General features: G+C 40.5%; 2 protein-coding genes across 2 annotated transcripts in view; both read right to left on the bottom strand.

The window, feature by feature from the left end:
• Positions 1 to 1,243: 1,243 nt before the first annotated feature.
• Positions 1,244 to 5,744, bottom strand: tmem236 (transmembrane protein 236). Its single transcript, XM_070845387.1, has 4 exons — positions 5,416 to 5,744; positions 4,552 to 4,624; positions 3,612 to 3,735; positions 1,244 to 2,514 (listed from the first exon to the last, which is right to left on the bottom strand). The coding sequence occupies exons 1-4, from the start codon at positions 5,667 to 5,669 to the stop codon at positions 1,880 to 1,882; spliced, it is 1,086 nt and encodes a 361-aa protein (XP_070701488.1). The 5' UTR covers positions 5,670 to 5,744; the 3' UTR covers positions 1,244 to 1,879.
• Positions 5,745 to 7,014: 1,270 nt separating this feature from the next.
• LOC139214150 (collectin-12-like) overlaps positions 7,015 to 17,735 on the bottom strand; it is a 38,313-nt gene continuing 27,592 nt past the window's right edge. Inside the window, exons 10-23 of the mRNA XM_070844908.1 lie at positions 16,976 to 17,115; positions 15,292 to 15,376; positions 14,932 to 15,007; positions 14,648 to 14,743; positions 14,369 to 14,515; positions 13,910 to 14,000; positions 13,514 to 13,709; positions 13,048 to 13,142; positions 11,795 to 11,883; positions 11,443 to 11,530; positions 11,230 to 11,284; positions 10,878 to 11,031; positions 10,205 to 10,326; positions 7,015 to 9,434 (exon numbers count right to left, since the gene is read on the bottom strand). Of these exons, the coding sequence (XP_070701009.1) occupies positions 9,203 to 9,434; positions 10,205 to 10,326; positions 10,878 to 11,031; positions 11,230 to 11,284; positions 11,443 to 11,530; positions 11,795 to 11,883; positions 13,048 to 13,142; positions 13,514 to 13,709; positions 13,910 to 14,000; positions 14,369 to 14,515; positions 14,648 to 14,743; positions 14,932 to 15,007; positions 15,292 to 15,376; positions 16,976 to 17,115 (1,666 nt within the window). The 3' untranslated portion in view covers positions 7,015 to 9,202. The remainder of the gene's footprint in view (positions 9,435 to 10,204; positions 10,327 to 10,877; positions 11,032 to 11,229; positions 11,285 to 11,442; positions 11,531 to 11,794; positions 11,884 to 13,047; positions 13,143 to 13,513; positions 13,710 to 13,909; positions 14,001 to 14,368; positions 14,516 to 14,647; positions 14,744 to 14,931; positions 15,008 to 15,291; positions 15,377 to 16,975; positions 17,116 to 17,735) is intronic.

The raw sequence follows: 17,735 nt of genomic DNA, 5'->3' as shown, positions 1-17,735 counted from the left end.
GGCCAGCTCTGGTCCCTCCCTGTGAATTACAGCTCCTTGTCTTGTGTCCACTCACTGGTGCATATCATTAATAATGCCTAAAATCTTCGTCTGTGGTAATGCAGCTTAAGTTGATATACATTTCTGTTTGAGATGCACCCGATTTATCACCGTGGATGCAGCAGGATGTTTGGTGCTATTTTTCAAATTCCTTTATTTTTTTTCCTTTTTCTTGGAGAGACAGGAGCCACCTATTTGGCAATTCCCTTAAACAGTTTGTCTCGCAGGCCGGGCTCATCCATCAGACAGACAAAGACCAAGTGCTCTATGGGGTATAATTCTGTCAGTTGCTGTGCTGGTGGAGGACTACCGATTATACACCAGCATCTCTCTGTGGTGTCACTGTGGTATTCTCTATTGATATACACACACGCACGCACACACACACACACCAAGGTTACAATCCAGTGAGTTATATGACCATGAAAACACATAAACCTCCACGGTGCCTGCGGGAAAAAGACGAGGGCAAGATGCTAATTGTCAACAGCCAAGGACAAAGCAAGGAAGCAATTATAAGTTGCAACACGCAAAGAAAATCTATTTATCTGCTGGTTCTGAGACAGAGGAGAACAAATGCTAAGAAAGAGAGCTCTAACTATCCTCATATCATGTCCGTGTCAGTCATACCAGTTGTATGACGATTGCAGATGCTTCCATTTTCACGGCACGGTCAGTACAAATCAACACAAAGTTATTCTGATAGGAGTGATCATCCTTGCCTATCCTGTGGGACGTGGTCTCTTCAAAGCATGACAATGTCCACACCAAAAGCACAAGTAAACACTTGTCTCAGGTCTCAGCGATTTCAAAACGACAGGCAAATCGTGACACGCAGCTTGTAGTCTGCACAAACCCAACGTTACCCAGTTTGTTCAACCAGTGGCAGCAGATAAAGGCCTTCATTTACTGTATTAGCCCTTATTTCAAGCACAGAGTGGCTAGAACATTTGTTCAAAACCTGATGGGAGTATTTTATGTCTGCCATAAAATATAACCCACAATGTGTTAAACTCATGCTAAGACCTCGAAAATAGGTGCTGGATCCTTAATGTAGTTACTAAAAAGGTGAGACTAGACTTAATGCTGCCTATGAATATCAATCGTGAAACTGTCAGAATGCACACTGAAGAAGGGCGGCTAGCCCGAAACGTCGGTAATCGGCGTGCTGTCCTTGTCTTCCATTTTTTCGTTCTGTTTGCAATAAAATTTGCCAGCTGCTGTGCACCTTAGCGGTAAATCAATGCAGTGAAATAACATTTAATCAGATTACTGGCTAGAATGGTGATGATTATTATTATTATTACATTGTTGAAATATTGAAATATATATAAAATACTTTAAAATGTTGCTATGTTAAACAAACAATATTTATTTAACATACTGAAGGCTATTTGAAGTTAGAATCTTTTGTTTACAACAAATTGTGTTTTTTCCATTACTCTTTGTAGTTTGTTAACAAACGTGATACACATAAAAAAGTGAAAATGTAGCAGGTAAACGTAAAATTGAGTGTCAATAAATACATTTGGATTCATATATGTCACAGAAAAATGAGAACGGGTGGCTTACTGCACACTCTGAACTACACACCTTTTTTTGTGTTAAATCCAGATTCTTTTTACGCTTTGATTTGGATGAATGGCCTTTTTCGACATTTGCAGCCATTTACAGTTCAAAACATTCAAACGTTCTTCTTCTTCATCACTAACGGCACCGTGTTTCTCTGCTGCTGCTCCCTACACACGAATATACCAACTGTTCACATGAATAGACCAACTGTTCAACAATCCACAATCAAAGTGGATCTTTCATTACCAACAGAATGTGCCACTCCTCCTCAAAACATGCTCTGCCTTTTGAAAATCCGCAGCTTGGTCAGGAACGTAAAGTAGATAAAAGTCAGGCTCACCAGCACATTTTTCAGTGGGTACAGCACAGGAGTTACATAACCAAACACAACAATCAGAGCCACTCGAATGATGAAGAAAGGCAGGTCCTGCAGCACAACTCCAGCAGAGCACAGTAAATGACTGTGAGGAGTGATGACCGTCCGGAGCGTGGACATGAAGGAGAGGATGTAGACAGGGAACACCCAGGCTGAGTAGAAGACCGATGGCTCCCCTGCCACTCTCATCATCTCCACAGTGTCCAGCCAGAACAGGAAGCTTTCCACAAACTCCTCTGACCTCCCGTCCCTCCTCCACAGGAAGCCCAGAGGACCAGAGTGGGATCGGGGGCGTGAGGAGTACAGGTAAGCAGTGCTGGGTGCTCGTGGGCTGGGTGTTGATCGGCCAGGTGAGCCAGCGAGGCCCTGCCATCTGCCTGAGGGGCTGCCGTTCCTGGCCTCTGGTTGGCTTTGGGTCAAACCGTTCTGGCCCTCGTCAGCAGGCAGCTGGCCTGTTACGGTGGTCACCTGTTCCAGGTGGGTGAGGATGGGGCCTGGCATGTCAAGGTCAGCCTCCAGGCTGTCTGCTGCAAAAGACAGGAGCACACACATCTCCAGTTGTTACGCTACATACTGTATGATGGGGTTGTGGTTTTCATGTGCTTCTCCTATTTGGTTTACCCTCCCTATAAATGGGGTAGACAAAATAATAGAAACACCTGTCAGTCAGTGTAATTCAACATCACCACAAACTACGTCCTATGAAATGACCATTACATTAAATCAAAAATTGGTTCAACAAAAACTGAAGGTAGGGTTTATTGCATCGTCAGTGTAGCTGTGGAAATTTGTTTCATGGTTTCCAGGGTGGTTGTTTTAAAAGGGTGCTGCAGGACTGAATTTGAGAGGCACATACAGGCTGCTACTTACATATTATTAAATTACTAAATAAATATGACTGTAATCAAAAAAATTAGAAAATGTTGGTGATTACAAAGGTTACAGCTGGATGTTTTTTTTTTTTTTTTAGTATAAAGCTTATGTGTAGAATATAACCATCATTCTGGTGCTGAGGTGAGTCAGCAAAGCCATTGGATGAAATTGCAACACCATCACGGGTAATATGGCTGACAAGGAGCCGTCTCTACGTCTAGACAGTCTTCAATACAGACAGTATGAGCACTGTCTTTGATCGGGGAAATAAGAGGCAGGACAAATTCAAACAAGAGAACCAATCAAATCAATGTGCAGCAACCTGTAACCAGCTGATCTCACCAAGGCAGGTGGCCACGTCGTCGGACAAGAACGATTTCAGTCCTGGTTATTCAGCAGTATTATCCTCAATCTGAATTCAAGTTATATTGACGAACTTTTAGTAAAAGTTTGACAGTAATCAATACTGAGCTTTGTTGCGAGGTTTACACTGTCTGGTTTAAATGTGTGCTTTTAGGATTTTTCAGCATTATTGTCCAGTTTAAAACATTTGTTAGAAAAGTCAACTTTGATGAAGTAATTGAAATATTTACATACTTTATTACATTATTATCAGGGTAACTAGAAATCTGTAACCTGTTACATTTTAAAAGTAAACTTCCCAACACTTCCAACAGAACAAACAATAGACAGCATACACATTTAAAATGCAGGACATATACACTTATTTTGAATAATGCTTAGGACTTACACTGTCCGAGGAGCTTGCAGGGGCGAATCCTCTCAATGATATCCACACAGATCAGGGAGAAAAGCACCAATGAAACGGGCAACTCAGTGAAATGGTCGAGCCTTTGTCCTCTGTCCACCTGCACCTACAGTACAACCAAAAACAGCTGAGAAATATATGTGAATTCAATAGTGGAAAGAACTGATCTTCCACTTAGAAATCATGAGGGATGAAGCGGGAAGAAAGTAAATCGAAACTCTTCATTATGGCATTTGGCTGGACTGAGAAAGAGGAGCTCCTACATTCCAAATTTTATGAAGCCATCTGATTTTATCGCCCCATCATTGTAGACAGTAGAATGCTGCTGAGTGCCCTTAACACAAGATTAAGAAATATTAGATGTATAAATATGTCCGACAAGTCTTTGTGGCCAGCTTTTGTTATTTATGTCCTTGCTTGGTAGGAATAAAAGAGCTAAGGACACATTTCCATATATGCGTGAAGTGTCCAGAGTGGTGGATGGTATTAAGGTTTGGGTTAATGGCCAACCTGTTATGTTCACTGTGGGTTACTGAATACCCCAGACAGAGACTACAGTCTTGTGACATATTTCCACTACATTTTGTGTAGTGCCATGGTGCCAAAGTCCCTCTCAGTGCACGGTGACAAAATATTTGGATGCAACTTGAGGAAGCACACTCTCAGGAGACTGAGCAGAATTGGTGACAAGCAATCGTTTTCTTTCTCTGTGGTGCAATGTGCCATGTCGACCATCCCTCAGTGAATAATTATAGTGCTCTGAACACATTCTCTTACACGAGCGGGTCATAAAACGAGTTTGTGCCACAAATGGACTGTTTACAACAAATATGCCTCTTCAAGGACCCCGACAGAGCATGACAAAACACAACGTCAACAGGTGCCTCTTGGTGACAAGAACAATCAGTCTTGGTGACGTTACCTTGGAACTGGCTATCAAAATAGCAAAGCACGGTAATGTACACAGGATGATATACGCCAGCGCTGTTGGTCTCCTGAAAACAAAGTAGGTTGTATTAGCCGTTATGTTTGAAAAATACATTTACTAATGTACAATTATTAGATACTTGACAATTTCCATTTTATGTGACTTATACTCTACTACCTCCCAGAAGCTGACACTACACTTTTTACTCATGGTATTTATCTGGTGTCTGTAGTTAGTTGACCATCTAACTTTAGCTTAACAAAGTCCACAAGATACATTTATTGGATGCTGAAATGTGCATCAGTAGTACAAGTAGAGAAAAATCATAAACTGACTCAGGTCTCAATTCAAAAGTGATATCTAGCTAAGATTTGTTGGCTAACATTAGCCACCATAAGCTACTGGGCACCACAATGAATGTGTGTACAAGTTGTTATTTCTTCATTTAAAAACTAATGAAATGGGATGCTTTGTTAAAGATTAAACTACACAACAGTATGAATAAGAGTTACAATGTTAACTCCAGCGATCGTTTTGCATAATGGGTACTTTTGCTTTTGATATTCTAAGTATATTTTTCTAATAAAACTCCTGAATGCAGGATTTAAGAGCCTCCTTCCACCATTGAGTTGTTTTTCAAGTGTTTTTCTCCTTGTCAGGTCAACTATATATTTCTATAGCCCAAAATCTCAGATCTGCCTCAAAGGGTCTGTGTTCTAGTCATTTTGACTTTGTGAATTTGTCAGTGTCATCACACATTTGTTTTAGGTCAGATGCTTTATCTGGTACATGCAGATACTTAATCATTGTGACATTGACCAAACTACCCCCCCCCCCCTCCCAAACAGCTGTACTCACCACAGTGTGATCTCTGAGATGAACCTCCGCCTCTTCAGGATCACGTATTTCAGAGGAACCCACACCAGCAGGGTCACAGAGGTCACATAGGCGATAGAGGTCGCCACCACCAGCCAGTAGGCCGTTAGATCCCCTCCTTTCACATCACGTATTAGGCTGGCGAACCTCTCCATAATCACAAAGATGGGAACAACAAGAGCTGCAAACTGCAGCACCTCATACAGGATGAGCTTGATGGTCTTCCCGGAGCGCATGGTCCCTGAACACCAGTTGCTGATCTGAACTTGGAGCGAAAGACTTGAACAATCATCTCCAACGAAATGAGCCAGCCGAGCTGTTGGACTCTGCACACTGACATTGCTTACACTGCACTGGAGGCTGTATTCTTTTATTGCCACGGTAATGAGGTGGTCATGCTCACCTTTTTATGGGCTCACAAAGATGAGCACTCCTATCCCATAATTTCAAGGAGAAAATGACACTGAGCATACAGCTGAACTGCACAAGTTCTGAAAATTGTACTTGATTACACTAAGATCCAATGTCCTTTTGAACAGGTGTTGTTTTAGATGAACAAAGCAAGAACAAATTGAAAATATATAAACTTTCTATAGGATCAAAAAAAAAATCTAAATATTATATGAAATTCTCAGTAATTCCCGATCACTTTGAGAATCACAGTGATGTTTGGTCTCACATACACTGATCTCCATCTAGTGGCGAAGCACAGGACAACTTTTAAAGCTCCTGAAAACATACACTTATTAAAAAAAATAAATGTTTAAAATCTCCTGAAAATGCCTCTAATTAGTTTAACTCTTTGCAAAGTTAACTAAATAAAATCACTTAAATGCATTTCAATTACCTACAAAGTGAAAAACCAAAAACTAGAAAAAACAAGAAAACAAGGCAATTCATATTATTCTGTACATTTGGCCTGGTTTTATTGTGAATACCAATTATTAAGTATGGTTAAAAGAATACATACAAACAGCAGGGTACAAGTTTAGACAGAAACTTTGTATTAATGATGTTGGTTTAAAACTTAAAAACAGGCAGCATCTCAATCCTGTGCAATAAAGTTACATCGGGGCTGCAGTCCAACACTGTGGTGCAACAAGATGTTACATTTGGATGATGTGTGACTGGTGATTAACTGGCTCCTGGTCCTGTGGTCCCAGAATAGCTGCTACTTTTTATGTCTAATATTTTCAGCCCTCTTTGATCCAACAGATTAACACAATTTCACGCTAGCATTTAGATGAAGGCAGCAAAAAAAGGGATTTGAATCAACTAGATTAATGCTAAAATCAAGTCCTGGAGAATAAAAACGGTGTCTTGTTTGCAAAGTCCCACATACCGATCTTAAGTTTTGGGTTGTTTCATGTTCTCAAGGCAGCACAGGGATGGCAAGGAGGAGCACATTTGAAACATGGTATCGCAAGAGAAACTGAAATGACACAAATTTACAGTCAGATCAACACACCTATTTGCCCTGCAATTGGAAAATCTAGTTTAATGTATTCAAAACTGCTTCATAATTCCTTCATGTGTCATCATTCAACATTATACAACAACAGATAAATTATTTTCCTACTGTTCTTTCAAGGGTCACAGAGACCTTACTTCGGTTCTGCTTCAGGTAGAGTTCGTTTTAGTGTTAGACAGCTTTGAGGAAGGACAGGTTTGAAATGTTCGGGGAGGTTCGATCAGTTGTTCACATTACCATTTGACCCTACAGTACAATAAGCATGTATCAAACACAGAGAGAAATGTCCATGTTCTCGTGTGAGCGATTTAAATATACAACTAAGTTACGCAGAATATCACATATTCCGCTTTTCTCTGAATACATACATCCTGCACTGCTTCTCCATTTAAAATAGCATAGCAATAATCGAAACATAAATTAAAATGCACTACAAAAAACATAGTATTCATCTTTTTAACACTGACTAAAGAGATGCTTTAAAGACACTGGGGCAGTTCAGAGAGTTTGCCCCATAGTAGCCAAGTCTGTGGTACCAGTCTGTTAGTACAGCCCCAGAGTGGAGACAGAGCACACCCTGCATCCACCAAGGGAGACGCAGAGCTGCTCGTTTTGGAAAGGAAAACTCTGCAGTGTGTCGCACAGAGTCAATCATGGTAGGAAAAGAGCAAAAAAAAAAAAAAAAGGTTTTGTTTATGTGAGTGTTTTTCCACTTTGTTCTCTTTGGCTTTTACACCTTTAATTCAGTAGGGAGAGCATGACTGCAGAGTTCACCTTTAAGGCTGAGAGAAACACCCAGAGCTGTGCTAACATACAGCCCACCCCCCATGAGGTCATCATGTGGCGTCACTTGTAGTTCAGTACAGTATATACAAGAGTCATGTGCATGCTTTAAATCCTCTCGTTTCTTCCCCCCCCCCCAAAAAAAAGAAAAAACAAAGTGGCTTCAGTTTTCAGTACTTCTAAAAGTTGACGACATACACAGAATGTAGCCTGTCGGTTTGAGCGTCGCTTTAAGTCCTTTTTCTAATAAAGAGGTGAATGTGAGTCGACCCCCCTTTTGTGACTTGACTAGCACTGCAGTTGTTTTACGTGGGTAAGAAAGCTACGGCATATTGTGGATTTTTCTCCAAGTTAGTGTGTGACTGAGCTGGGGATGTGTGAACCCACTGGTCAACTACATTTGCGTGTGTGTGTTTGCTGCTGTACAACTGCCCATCGTGTGTATGAGTATCGGTGTGTGTTGCTCCAGTGTGCATGTTAAGGGGAGTGTGAAGGAATGCCTGTGTATATTTCACACTTGATCAAATAGTAATTGCATATATACTTTGTGGTTGGGTTGAAGTGGCTACGGTTACACTTGTTTTCTCAAAGCGGTTTTGGTAACAGACAGGTCAGCAATTTGTTTCTCATTTCCTTGGAAGTTCCCAAAAAAAAAGATTTTTGGAATTTGATACTAATTATAAGTAAAACACTGCAGATAAACAGTTCAATTCCTCTCTCATGAATTAATTAAAATTAGTACACAGTAGGTTAACTGCACCTCCAAAAATATATATACAGTGTGAAGCATGAAGTTTCTAATTATAAATGACTAATAAATTAATATGGGCTTAGGTTTAAATGGAACCTTTCTTTTAAAGGAAATTCCTTTGAAAATCAAATTGAATTATAAATTCACCTTAAGCCTAACTAAAAGAACATTTTTACTACAATTGGTACCGAAACGTGTAGTTCTTTCTGGGACACTTCCAAGGAAATTATTGAGAAATTGCAGATTCATTACCACAATTTTTCAATAGTCCTATCATAAAAAAGAAGCATTAAATGTCAGGCCTCATACATAAAAATGGACAATGCATATATTGCTATCACATCTAGATTTGGAAGTGATCAGACTTGAATGATGGCCAAAATTTAGAATAACTAAAGATAAAAGTGCAGCTGATGGCTCCTCAGTGTCTTCACGTCTGAGTCACCTTTAGTGATGCCGAAACATAATTGATTAATTACGGTCCTAAAATTGTCCAGTTTCAGACCATGTGATGCTGGGTGTGAGCTCTTCAAAATCAAACCCTCGGAGTGAGAAGTGTAACTGTGTATTTACCTGCCAGATAAAACAATACAACACGAGCCAAATGTCGAGGTTAGTCTACTCTATTTGAATTTTTCCATCCATCTGGTGTTCCATGATAAAACTAATTATAAAACATAATCAAACAAATTATCTACGACCACTATTTGATCAGGTCTTGTGTATGCACGTGTGTGTGAGGGTTACAGTGAGCTCAGGGGGCCCTATAGCAAGGCTTTCTCTGAGTAGGGGGCCTGTGAGGGGTCTGAGGAAGGTGCTATGCTCGGACCAGAGGGGGCGCTGTAGTTTGGCGTCTGCGTCATGCCCGTGGGAGTCGTGCCCGGGGCAGGGCCGGGGCCGCAGGCTGGGTTCTGGTAGGACTGAATGTCTGCTGGGGCCATGCTGCCTGGAGCTGCACTGTAGACTGGCGGCTGGCCCATGTACATATGAACGTCACTACGGAGAAGACAGATCCAACATTCACTACAGCAAAGCGGAAATGTTAAATAGCACGTGGAAGGTAGAATTCATAATACTGTAAACTCTAATAAGAGACAAATAATGTAAAATAACAGCTGTGACCAGCAAAAACAACTGTAGGTCAGTTGTTAATAAAAGCCAGTTAGCACTAACGGGCATGGAATTAAGCTGTAATTTAACTTGCATGGTAATTTACAACACAGCACTAATTCCTTCTATACAAGAACAGAGTTACGTCATACTCGCTGATCTGCTGCTCTGAATTTTTCTTTTTAACACAAACACTTTTTCATTTGCAAAGTTACTGCTGCTGTGCTGGTTTTGAGCACTTGCTGTGTTACTGTGAGTAAAACTCACCACTTTCTGCTAATGTTTGTTTAAAAGCCAGGAATGGGAGGGATTATGCCACTTCAGCTGCTGGGAGCCTTTTAATGTTAAATATCGGCAGGAAGAGTTGTTGATGATACCGTAACACCACTCATGATTAGTGAATGAAGAGAATTTCTGTTCGAGAAGCAAAACTTTGAGCAGCAGACTGGTCAATATGATGTAAATCTAGATTATACTGAGTTATTGTTATCTTAAACTGTATTTCAGCATTATCTCTTTTTCTATTTGTCAAACACACAAGGGAGAGTGAAAGTAAACATGGCCACTCTGGAGAAGAGGGGACGATGAGCAGAAAAGTTTGATAATGACGCCAACTTGTAATAAGCTTTAGTGCCACTGGGGTTTGTGTGACTCACCTGGGAGCTGGCTGACCAGGTATGGGTGTTCCAGCTGGAAGCTGCTCCATAGGAACAGTGTAACCCTGCACCGCAGGACCGCTCATGGCATACGAACCTGATGCAGGCTGACCAGGGTAAACCTGAGGTCAAACATGCACATACTGAGTGTTGATGACGGGTTAAGTCTTTGGAAAATAGCAAGTGGGTAACCAAGGCATATCTAAAAATACGATACAGAGTACTACAAATCCATGCAAAAAGCATATATTTTTATCTATTATATATTTATGTATCTTATAAGTAGGGTGCTTCATTTCTCAAATGGAGAAAAACGCATTAATCTCTTTACAACAATGAGCCCCTAATTCCTCCCAACACCCCATGCACAATGACACTTATTTGGAGTGTGTACCATCCAGATAGTTCTGGTGTGACTTAAGGTTTGGAGATACCGGATCAACCCAATACTGTTGTATGCAATGGCATTCTTTCAACATCCTTTCTTGAATAACAACTGGCTGCCCCATGGATCATTCAAAGACTTCGGTAAGAACAGTTTCTACCTAAAATTCACAGCTGTACTTTGGTATTCCCTTTTGTGTGGTATAAAGTTTTAACTGCTTGTGCTTTTCAAAATGTGTTTTTCAAGGACTGACTGTGATAGGTCACATCTTCAACAAGTTGATTATACCTGTTGTGCTGCGTTGGCAGGCTGCTGCATGTAGTACTGCTGGCTCTGCAGCTTGGCATACATGGCGTAAACTGGATCCTCATTCATTAGCTTGGCATACAAAGAAAGAGCTTCCATCACCTTCACATTCAGCTCTGACAGCTCTGAGTGCTTCCTGATTAAACACACACAAACAAAGAGTGTAGAGGTAGTTAGATTTGCGTAAACATTTATGGAACGCTTGAATTTGTCAAGTGTTCAAAGACAAGTCTGATATCGGTCATCTGCATCTCTGAACTCTTCACTTATCTTTAGCTGAAATCATTCTGTAGCTTTTTTAATGAGTAAAACATGTCATATCAGCACAGTGTACCTGTCTATGTCCTCCAATTTCTGGTCAATAAGTGGACCCATTTGATTGCAGGCACCTGATGAAAAACACAGCAGTTCTTGATTTCATATGTAGTCAACAATAATCCACCTTTACAACAAACAAATCATGCCAGATTAGCTTCTGTATGCTGACTGACTGACTTTTGTCTCACTCGCGTTGACTTACTTCGTTTTAACCCTAACTTCAGTTTACCTTCCAGCTGTAGTAACTCGACGCTGTCTGACTGGTTGTCTGTGGGGTCTGCACTCTGGATCATCTGCAGTAGCTGGTCCATTTTGTCCTGAAAGATTTCAATAAACCTGCTGTGATAATACTTTCCCTGTACACATGTGGAATGACTTTGTCAATCCAATTTGGAAAGAAATAAGTTCACCAATTTATTTTTCTTAAATAGAAAATCTATGTCATTGTTTTCCTTAGTTGTGACTCATTTCATCAACAGCAGACAAGTTCTAAATTACAGATCCTAGTTTTGGACAGAATTGTGAGAACGAAATGAGGCTGAACAAACGTAGTGAGCAAGTGTTCACACAAGGGAACGCACCTCGTCTATATATACAGGCTCTTGTTCGGGCTCTATGGTCTCCACCTGGATGTCCTCACTGAACTGTACCGTCTTCTTCTCTGTCTTCACTGTAGATTTCCAAGTAACATCGGATGTGGAAGCAGCAAAACAATGTAACAGTAGCAATCAGTTACACATATGCGCGAGGTCAATATGCAACAGCGTGACATTCACTGATGGTCTGGTATCAGAGCAGAAGATTGGTTGGGATATCAGATGAAAACAAAAATTCAGTTCAGATACAAACTGAGACATTTCAACTTGAAATGTCATGCTCAACTGCTGTGATGAGAAGCAGCGACACGCAACACAATAATGGTCATAAGTTGTCATAATGTTTACTTAGAGGCAAAAAAAAGCATGAGAGCAGAACGTATAGGTGCACTATGAGTGTGACATACTTGCAGGAGCATCATGCGAAAGAATGTTATGAAACTGTTAAAGCAGCAAGCTTTTATAAGAAAGATGTGGTAAAGCAATAAAACATGTGGATGTAATCAAGAAGCCTGAGAATCTCTCACCAGACGACAACAAAGAACAGCAGGTAACAGTGAAAACCACTTAATCTATTATGTCAGATGACCATTCCCTTTCTGGAGGGGGTTGAAAAGTACATGAATTCCCTCTGACACAGGAAATTTGTGTCATAACTACATCTGACAGGAGACTGCATGGATGAAATTTTGTTTTTCAAAAAGTGATGCCAGAGGATAAACAGCTTTGTGGACACACTCAGTAGTATCCATACATGCAGCATTGAAGTTAAATGCATGGTGAATTGAGTGCGGGTCAAACTATGAGACAATGCCATAAAAGAGCATAAAAGAACATAAGAAGAATAAAGAACATAAAAGGAGAATATGAATGGCTTATTAATAGTTACACTATTACAGAGGATATTGGTGCATCAGTATCAGAAATGATGCATGAAACTCAAGGAAATTTATCCAAAGTCCTATCAGAGCATTTCTTGTGCTGCTTCCTAGAAGTACAGGCAGTGATGTTTTTACTGCATGTGATCATCAGTGAACCCACTGCCACCAATGTCCTAATTGTTCTGTGTTCTTTGTATTATTTCACTGGCCGTGTGGAAGTGATAAACTATTTCCCATTCTAGGATCAATAAAGCATTATTGCTAATGGACTTAATGGGCTATCAAAGAACTAGAGATGACATTAGTGGATAAAGGGTGTGTTTTGTGTGTGTGTATGCAAGTCGTGTTTGTACTCACTCATCTCAGGCTCTGCAGTGAGGTCAGCTGTGACAAAGTTAGACGGGAACAACCCCACTCCCTGGTAAGTTTCCCCTTTCCACCAGTTAGGGTCACTGAAATAAAAAACATAAAAATAAAAAAAGATCTCATATTAGATGATTCAACAGATTAGATATGCAGATTATTTTACTACATCATTTGTACTGATTCAAGCTTCTTAAAAACATCAGGATATTTTTATTAATTCCTGGAAAGTTATTTTAGAAATGCACCAGAGCCTGTTCAGATTGGTTGAGATGTGGGAGGTATTTTCTTTTGAGCTGGTAGAATCAGTGCTCTCCTCAAGGTCATTCAACAGGACGGATGCTTGACATGGAATGGTCTCCCGACTCAGAATACCACCAAGCAGGCCTCAGTCCTCATTTGATAAACCTTTGTATGCTGCACTTACTCGCTTATCATTTGTGTGTGTGTAAAAATTCACCTGTCGTCCAGGATTGTGATGATTTCTCCTGACTTGAAGGTGAGCTCGTTGTCCTCTGCGGCCTCAAAGTCGTAGATGGCGCGGACTTTCCGGCCGTCGGACTTGTGTGCGGAGAGCAGGCTGGAGGTGCTGGGGTAAAGGCTCGACAGAGAGGTCTGCGGCTGCTGACGTTGCTCCTTCAGTGACAGCTCAATAGCTGCACACAAAAGAAACACAAATGCGAAATTATGTGTTCGCCATTGAAAGTCCTTAAATATCGCTGAACATCAGCAATGCATTAATTCAGTGTAAACAGTGATTTGGGTTGTGTAAATAAAGAATTAAAGGTGTTGGCATGTTTTTAAAGACAATGCCTCTTCAAATACATTTCTCCATTGGTGCCTCAAGCCTTCTTACCTTTGGCCAAGTCTTCTTCTTCTTTTTTGTTTGTTGAGGTGGAGGGATCCTTTGCCACTAAAGCAGGGCTTGCTTTTGCTTGCTCTGCAGCCTGTGAAAAAATGTTAACCACATGCTCAGATGAATCAGCAACTGGGAAAATAAGAGGACGGGTCTGGGCCTCAATGTTTAAGCAAAATAACCTCAAATTTCCTGATTAAATAAAGTATTGCTTGCCGTTTTGCCTACATTGGACCATAACAATGTTGACACAGGCATGAAACATGGTAAGCAAGACAGGGATATGACAACAAAGGTCCTCAGATGGGATCAAAATGAGGACGTTGCATCTGTATGATACAGGTCTTAACGACAGGCCCACACTGGGACGCCTGTACATACAGCATTTTAAAAAGTTACCTTTTACACTGAGCATGCTAAAGCTAAAAATACCCAGTTTATTCCACCCTTTGTGTCTACCTGGGACCCTACAGCTGGGAAAGTGACACCCTGCTCACGCAGATTCTTGATCATAGCTGAGATTAGACTGAGTTGGGGATCGTTGCGGAAGTCTTCTGCCCACTCCACCATCAGGGCTTTCAGCTTCTCACACACTTTGGGGTGACCCTGGGAACAATCACAGTAAAAAGGCACATCATGAGAACAAGGAACTGGATGTAGCATGGCATCATTTCAAACAATCCGTAAGAATTTCTGGGCTTTATGTGGAGTTGTATGAGTAAAAACGGCATGATATACCTTGTTTAAGACGTTACTGACTTCACTGGCAAACTCTCTGGAGCACACCTCCAAGTGGAATATCTTCCCACAGTTTGAGACACAAGCACCAAGGAGCTGTGAAGACATTGGTGCAAACAATTCAGACTCTGACTCAATTTTAAATTTAGAGAAACATCGTAGAGTTAAGTTTGTTACTCCTCTAGTTCACAACTTGGTTAAAGGCTAATTAAGAGTAGATGACAAGAGGACAGCATGACGCTTATACCAAACATAGTTGGTTTGTTTTTTTACAGTCTGCTTACAGTCAGTGCCTGCATGGCCACATGGGGATCCTTGTGGTTCACTCTTCTCATTATAGAGCGGAGACATTCTTTAGGCCTGCAACAGAATGGTAGAAATCATGTTTGTGGAGATTAACTGCTTGGACCAGGGACCAAAGAACAATCCAGCTATTTTAAGTAAAATATGTCACCATGGCAGTTCCTATGGACAAAAAGTTATCCGTATTTATCTAAAATTTCACCTTGTACACTTGGTGTCCCTGGGTTTTATCTCAAAATCTATCTAGGATATGTGTTTTCGAATAGAAAAGGGAACTTCATGCAATGCTTGAAAAAAAGAGTGTTCTTGTGTCAGGTTCTGGATGAAGACAGTTAACTAACCCAGTGCGTGACTGCCCTATCTTATCACATATGTCCAGAATGAGGCCCCAGTCCTCAGCTGTGTTCATCTCACTGGTCGCTTTCTCTGCAGGAAAGAAGCACAACAACCAACGTAAGCAGATAAGTTAAAGATTGCAAAAGCACTTCTTTCGTGACTTGCGAGGTCAGATGCAGTAAATACCAGCCTGACAAAGCTCATGATATTTAGTTTGAGTTGACTGTCTGAGTCATTGATTTAACTTGAAGTTTTACTTGAGACTGTAGCATGTGCTATTAAGAAAATATACTCTTTAGTGTCTTTTATTCAGAAATCGTGTGAGTTCCTCTTTGCCACTGCAGCTTCCCTGTCTTTGGCATATGTCACTGTGATATTTTAAGATTTCTCCTCCTACCAAATTACATAATGTTAGTGTTTGATGGACCAGCAGTTGGTGCAGTAAATATAGTATCTACCCTCTGTGTACTTGACTTGTTTTCCCTAGTAATTGACCGAATTTTTTCATTAAAAAAGGCTGAAAGAAGACCTCTTAGAAAGCGGACACACAATGCTATCTAACCATATGGCCATATGTACAAAACTGCTTTTGTAATTGTGAAGTACGCCTGAAAAACTGGCTCTTGGTATATCAGACCACTGCGGATATTTCAAATTAACAAGCATGACTTCTATATAAGTATATTGAATTTTTATGTAATATTTTACATCAATATGATGAAGTACATTGATTTTTCTGAGTTCCCAAGATTCATATAGACATTGCAATATCAGCTTACAGATGCCAAATAGAGGATTTCTGTATATCCTCAACTCCTAGCCAACATAGTCAAAGTTATCCAACAGCATATTTACAGAAAAACAAACCAGCCTCAAAACAACAACCTAAGGTGAAATAACACCGGACAGCACAAACATGCCCATTCAAAGCGTTAGCGTTAATTAGCATTTACTGCTGGTTTTGAAGGCTTTTGAGTGGTTGACACGATACTGTAAACAGAGATGTTTGTGTATTTTGCCCACTTCCTCCACACTGTACATACTAATGAAGTGGTTAACCACTCGGCACAGAACAAAGACAGAAAGGGAAACACAATGTGGCTTTATGGCTTCACACACCACCGCATCCTCTTTCAACTGCAGCTACTGAGAGATAACAGGCTCGTCATATCGGTTAGCCAAATGACGATGGGATACAGGGAGGCAATGATGAGGCAGATGGCTAGCTCGCTTCAAATAACGCAACCTGATGACAACATCTGAGATGAACGTCAATTAACAGTTGTCCTGCACAAACACCTGACAAAATTATTACTACTAGATACGTAAAATCAACTGGGGAACTGTGAATGTTTTCAAGGCTTTTGGGTGCCATCATCAAAAGGCTGCTAGCTAAATCTCCACATAAGAGAAGGCTGCAAGCTGGTTAGCCAACTGTGCTGTGTGGCTAACAGACCGAATCACAACAAACAGGCAGAGCAGAGGCTAAAAACTATTTAACATGGACTACAGCTTTTCGGTTCATATAGCTTGGTATATATACACTGAAAGACAACCAAATAACTTTATATATACCGCTCCGAGGGGTGGCATTTAATCTGCACACAGCTTGAGAACACAAACAAAGCTGACTGATCAAAGCTATCTTAGCTAGCATGCTAGTAGCAGCCTCCAGTTCTGATTACTCACCAACATCTTGGTCAAATGGGTTGGTCGTGAAAAGAGGCATTGCTGGTGTACTAACAACAACAGATTTCTTCGCCTTCTCCAATGATTTTTCTTTCCCTCTGCGTCTTATTTCATACGGTAAAAATGCATAGTAACGACAACTTCATGAATGTCAAATGTAGCTGGCTGTTTCTATTCTACACAGTCACTCCTTCGCACAGACGGCAACAAGCGAGGCATGCTGGGTAATGGCAGCAGACAGCCCCGTGTTAAATAATATAATTATATTTATATGAGTATAATCTAACACCCTCAGTCATACGGCTGTGCGGCGTGTGCCTTCACTGCACACTACATAATATCAGCTCCAGGATAAATATCACCTCAGCTATAAAAACAGATAAAAAGATAAATAAATAAAAATATGTCATCGTCAGGTGATGGGATCACGTGACGTATATTGATAGTCGAGTAATTATTAGTCACTCTTCATGTCAGTGAAATCTTTAACATTATTTATTATTCTGTCAGTAAGTATCTGTCAGTAAATCCATTCTGTCTGGTATGATGCTGATATTTAAAGATCCTTTGTTACCAATCAGTAAATAATCTTAATACCCTGTGGTGGCATGAGTTAATTTACTCGAGTACTCTACTTATTTCAAGTACTCGTAATTTAATTCAGTATTTTCCCCTCGTGTCACTTCCTTTCCTACATATTACTCCTTTTACTTTACTAAGATTATCTGACAGCTTTAGTTCTTTACAAGACTTTTGTATA

The sequence above is a fragment of the Pempheris klunzingeri genome, chromosome 15 (genome assembly GCF_042242105.1).
Source record: "Pempheris klunzingeri isolate RE-2024b chromosome 15, fPemKlu1.hap1, whole genome shotgun sequence".
Taxonomy (NCBI): domain Eukaryota; kingdom Metazoa; phylum Chordata; class Actinopteri; order Acropomatiformes; family Pempheridae; genus Pempheris; species Pempheris klunzingeri.
This window is presented reverse-complemented; position numbering and strand designations above follow the sequence as displayed.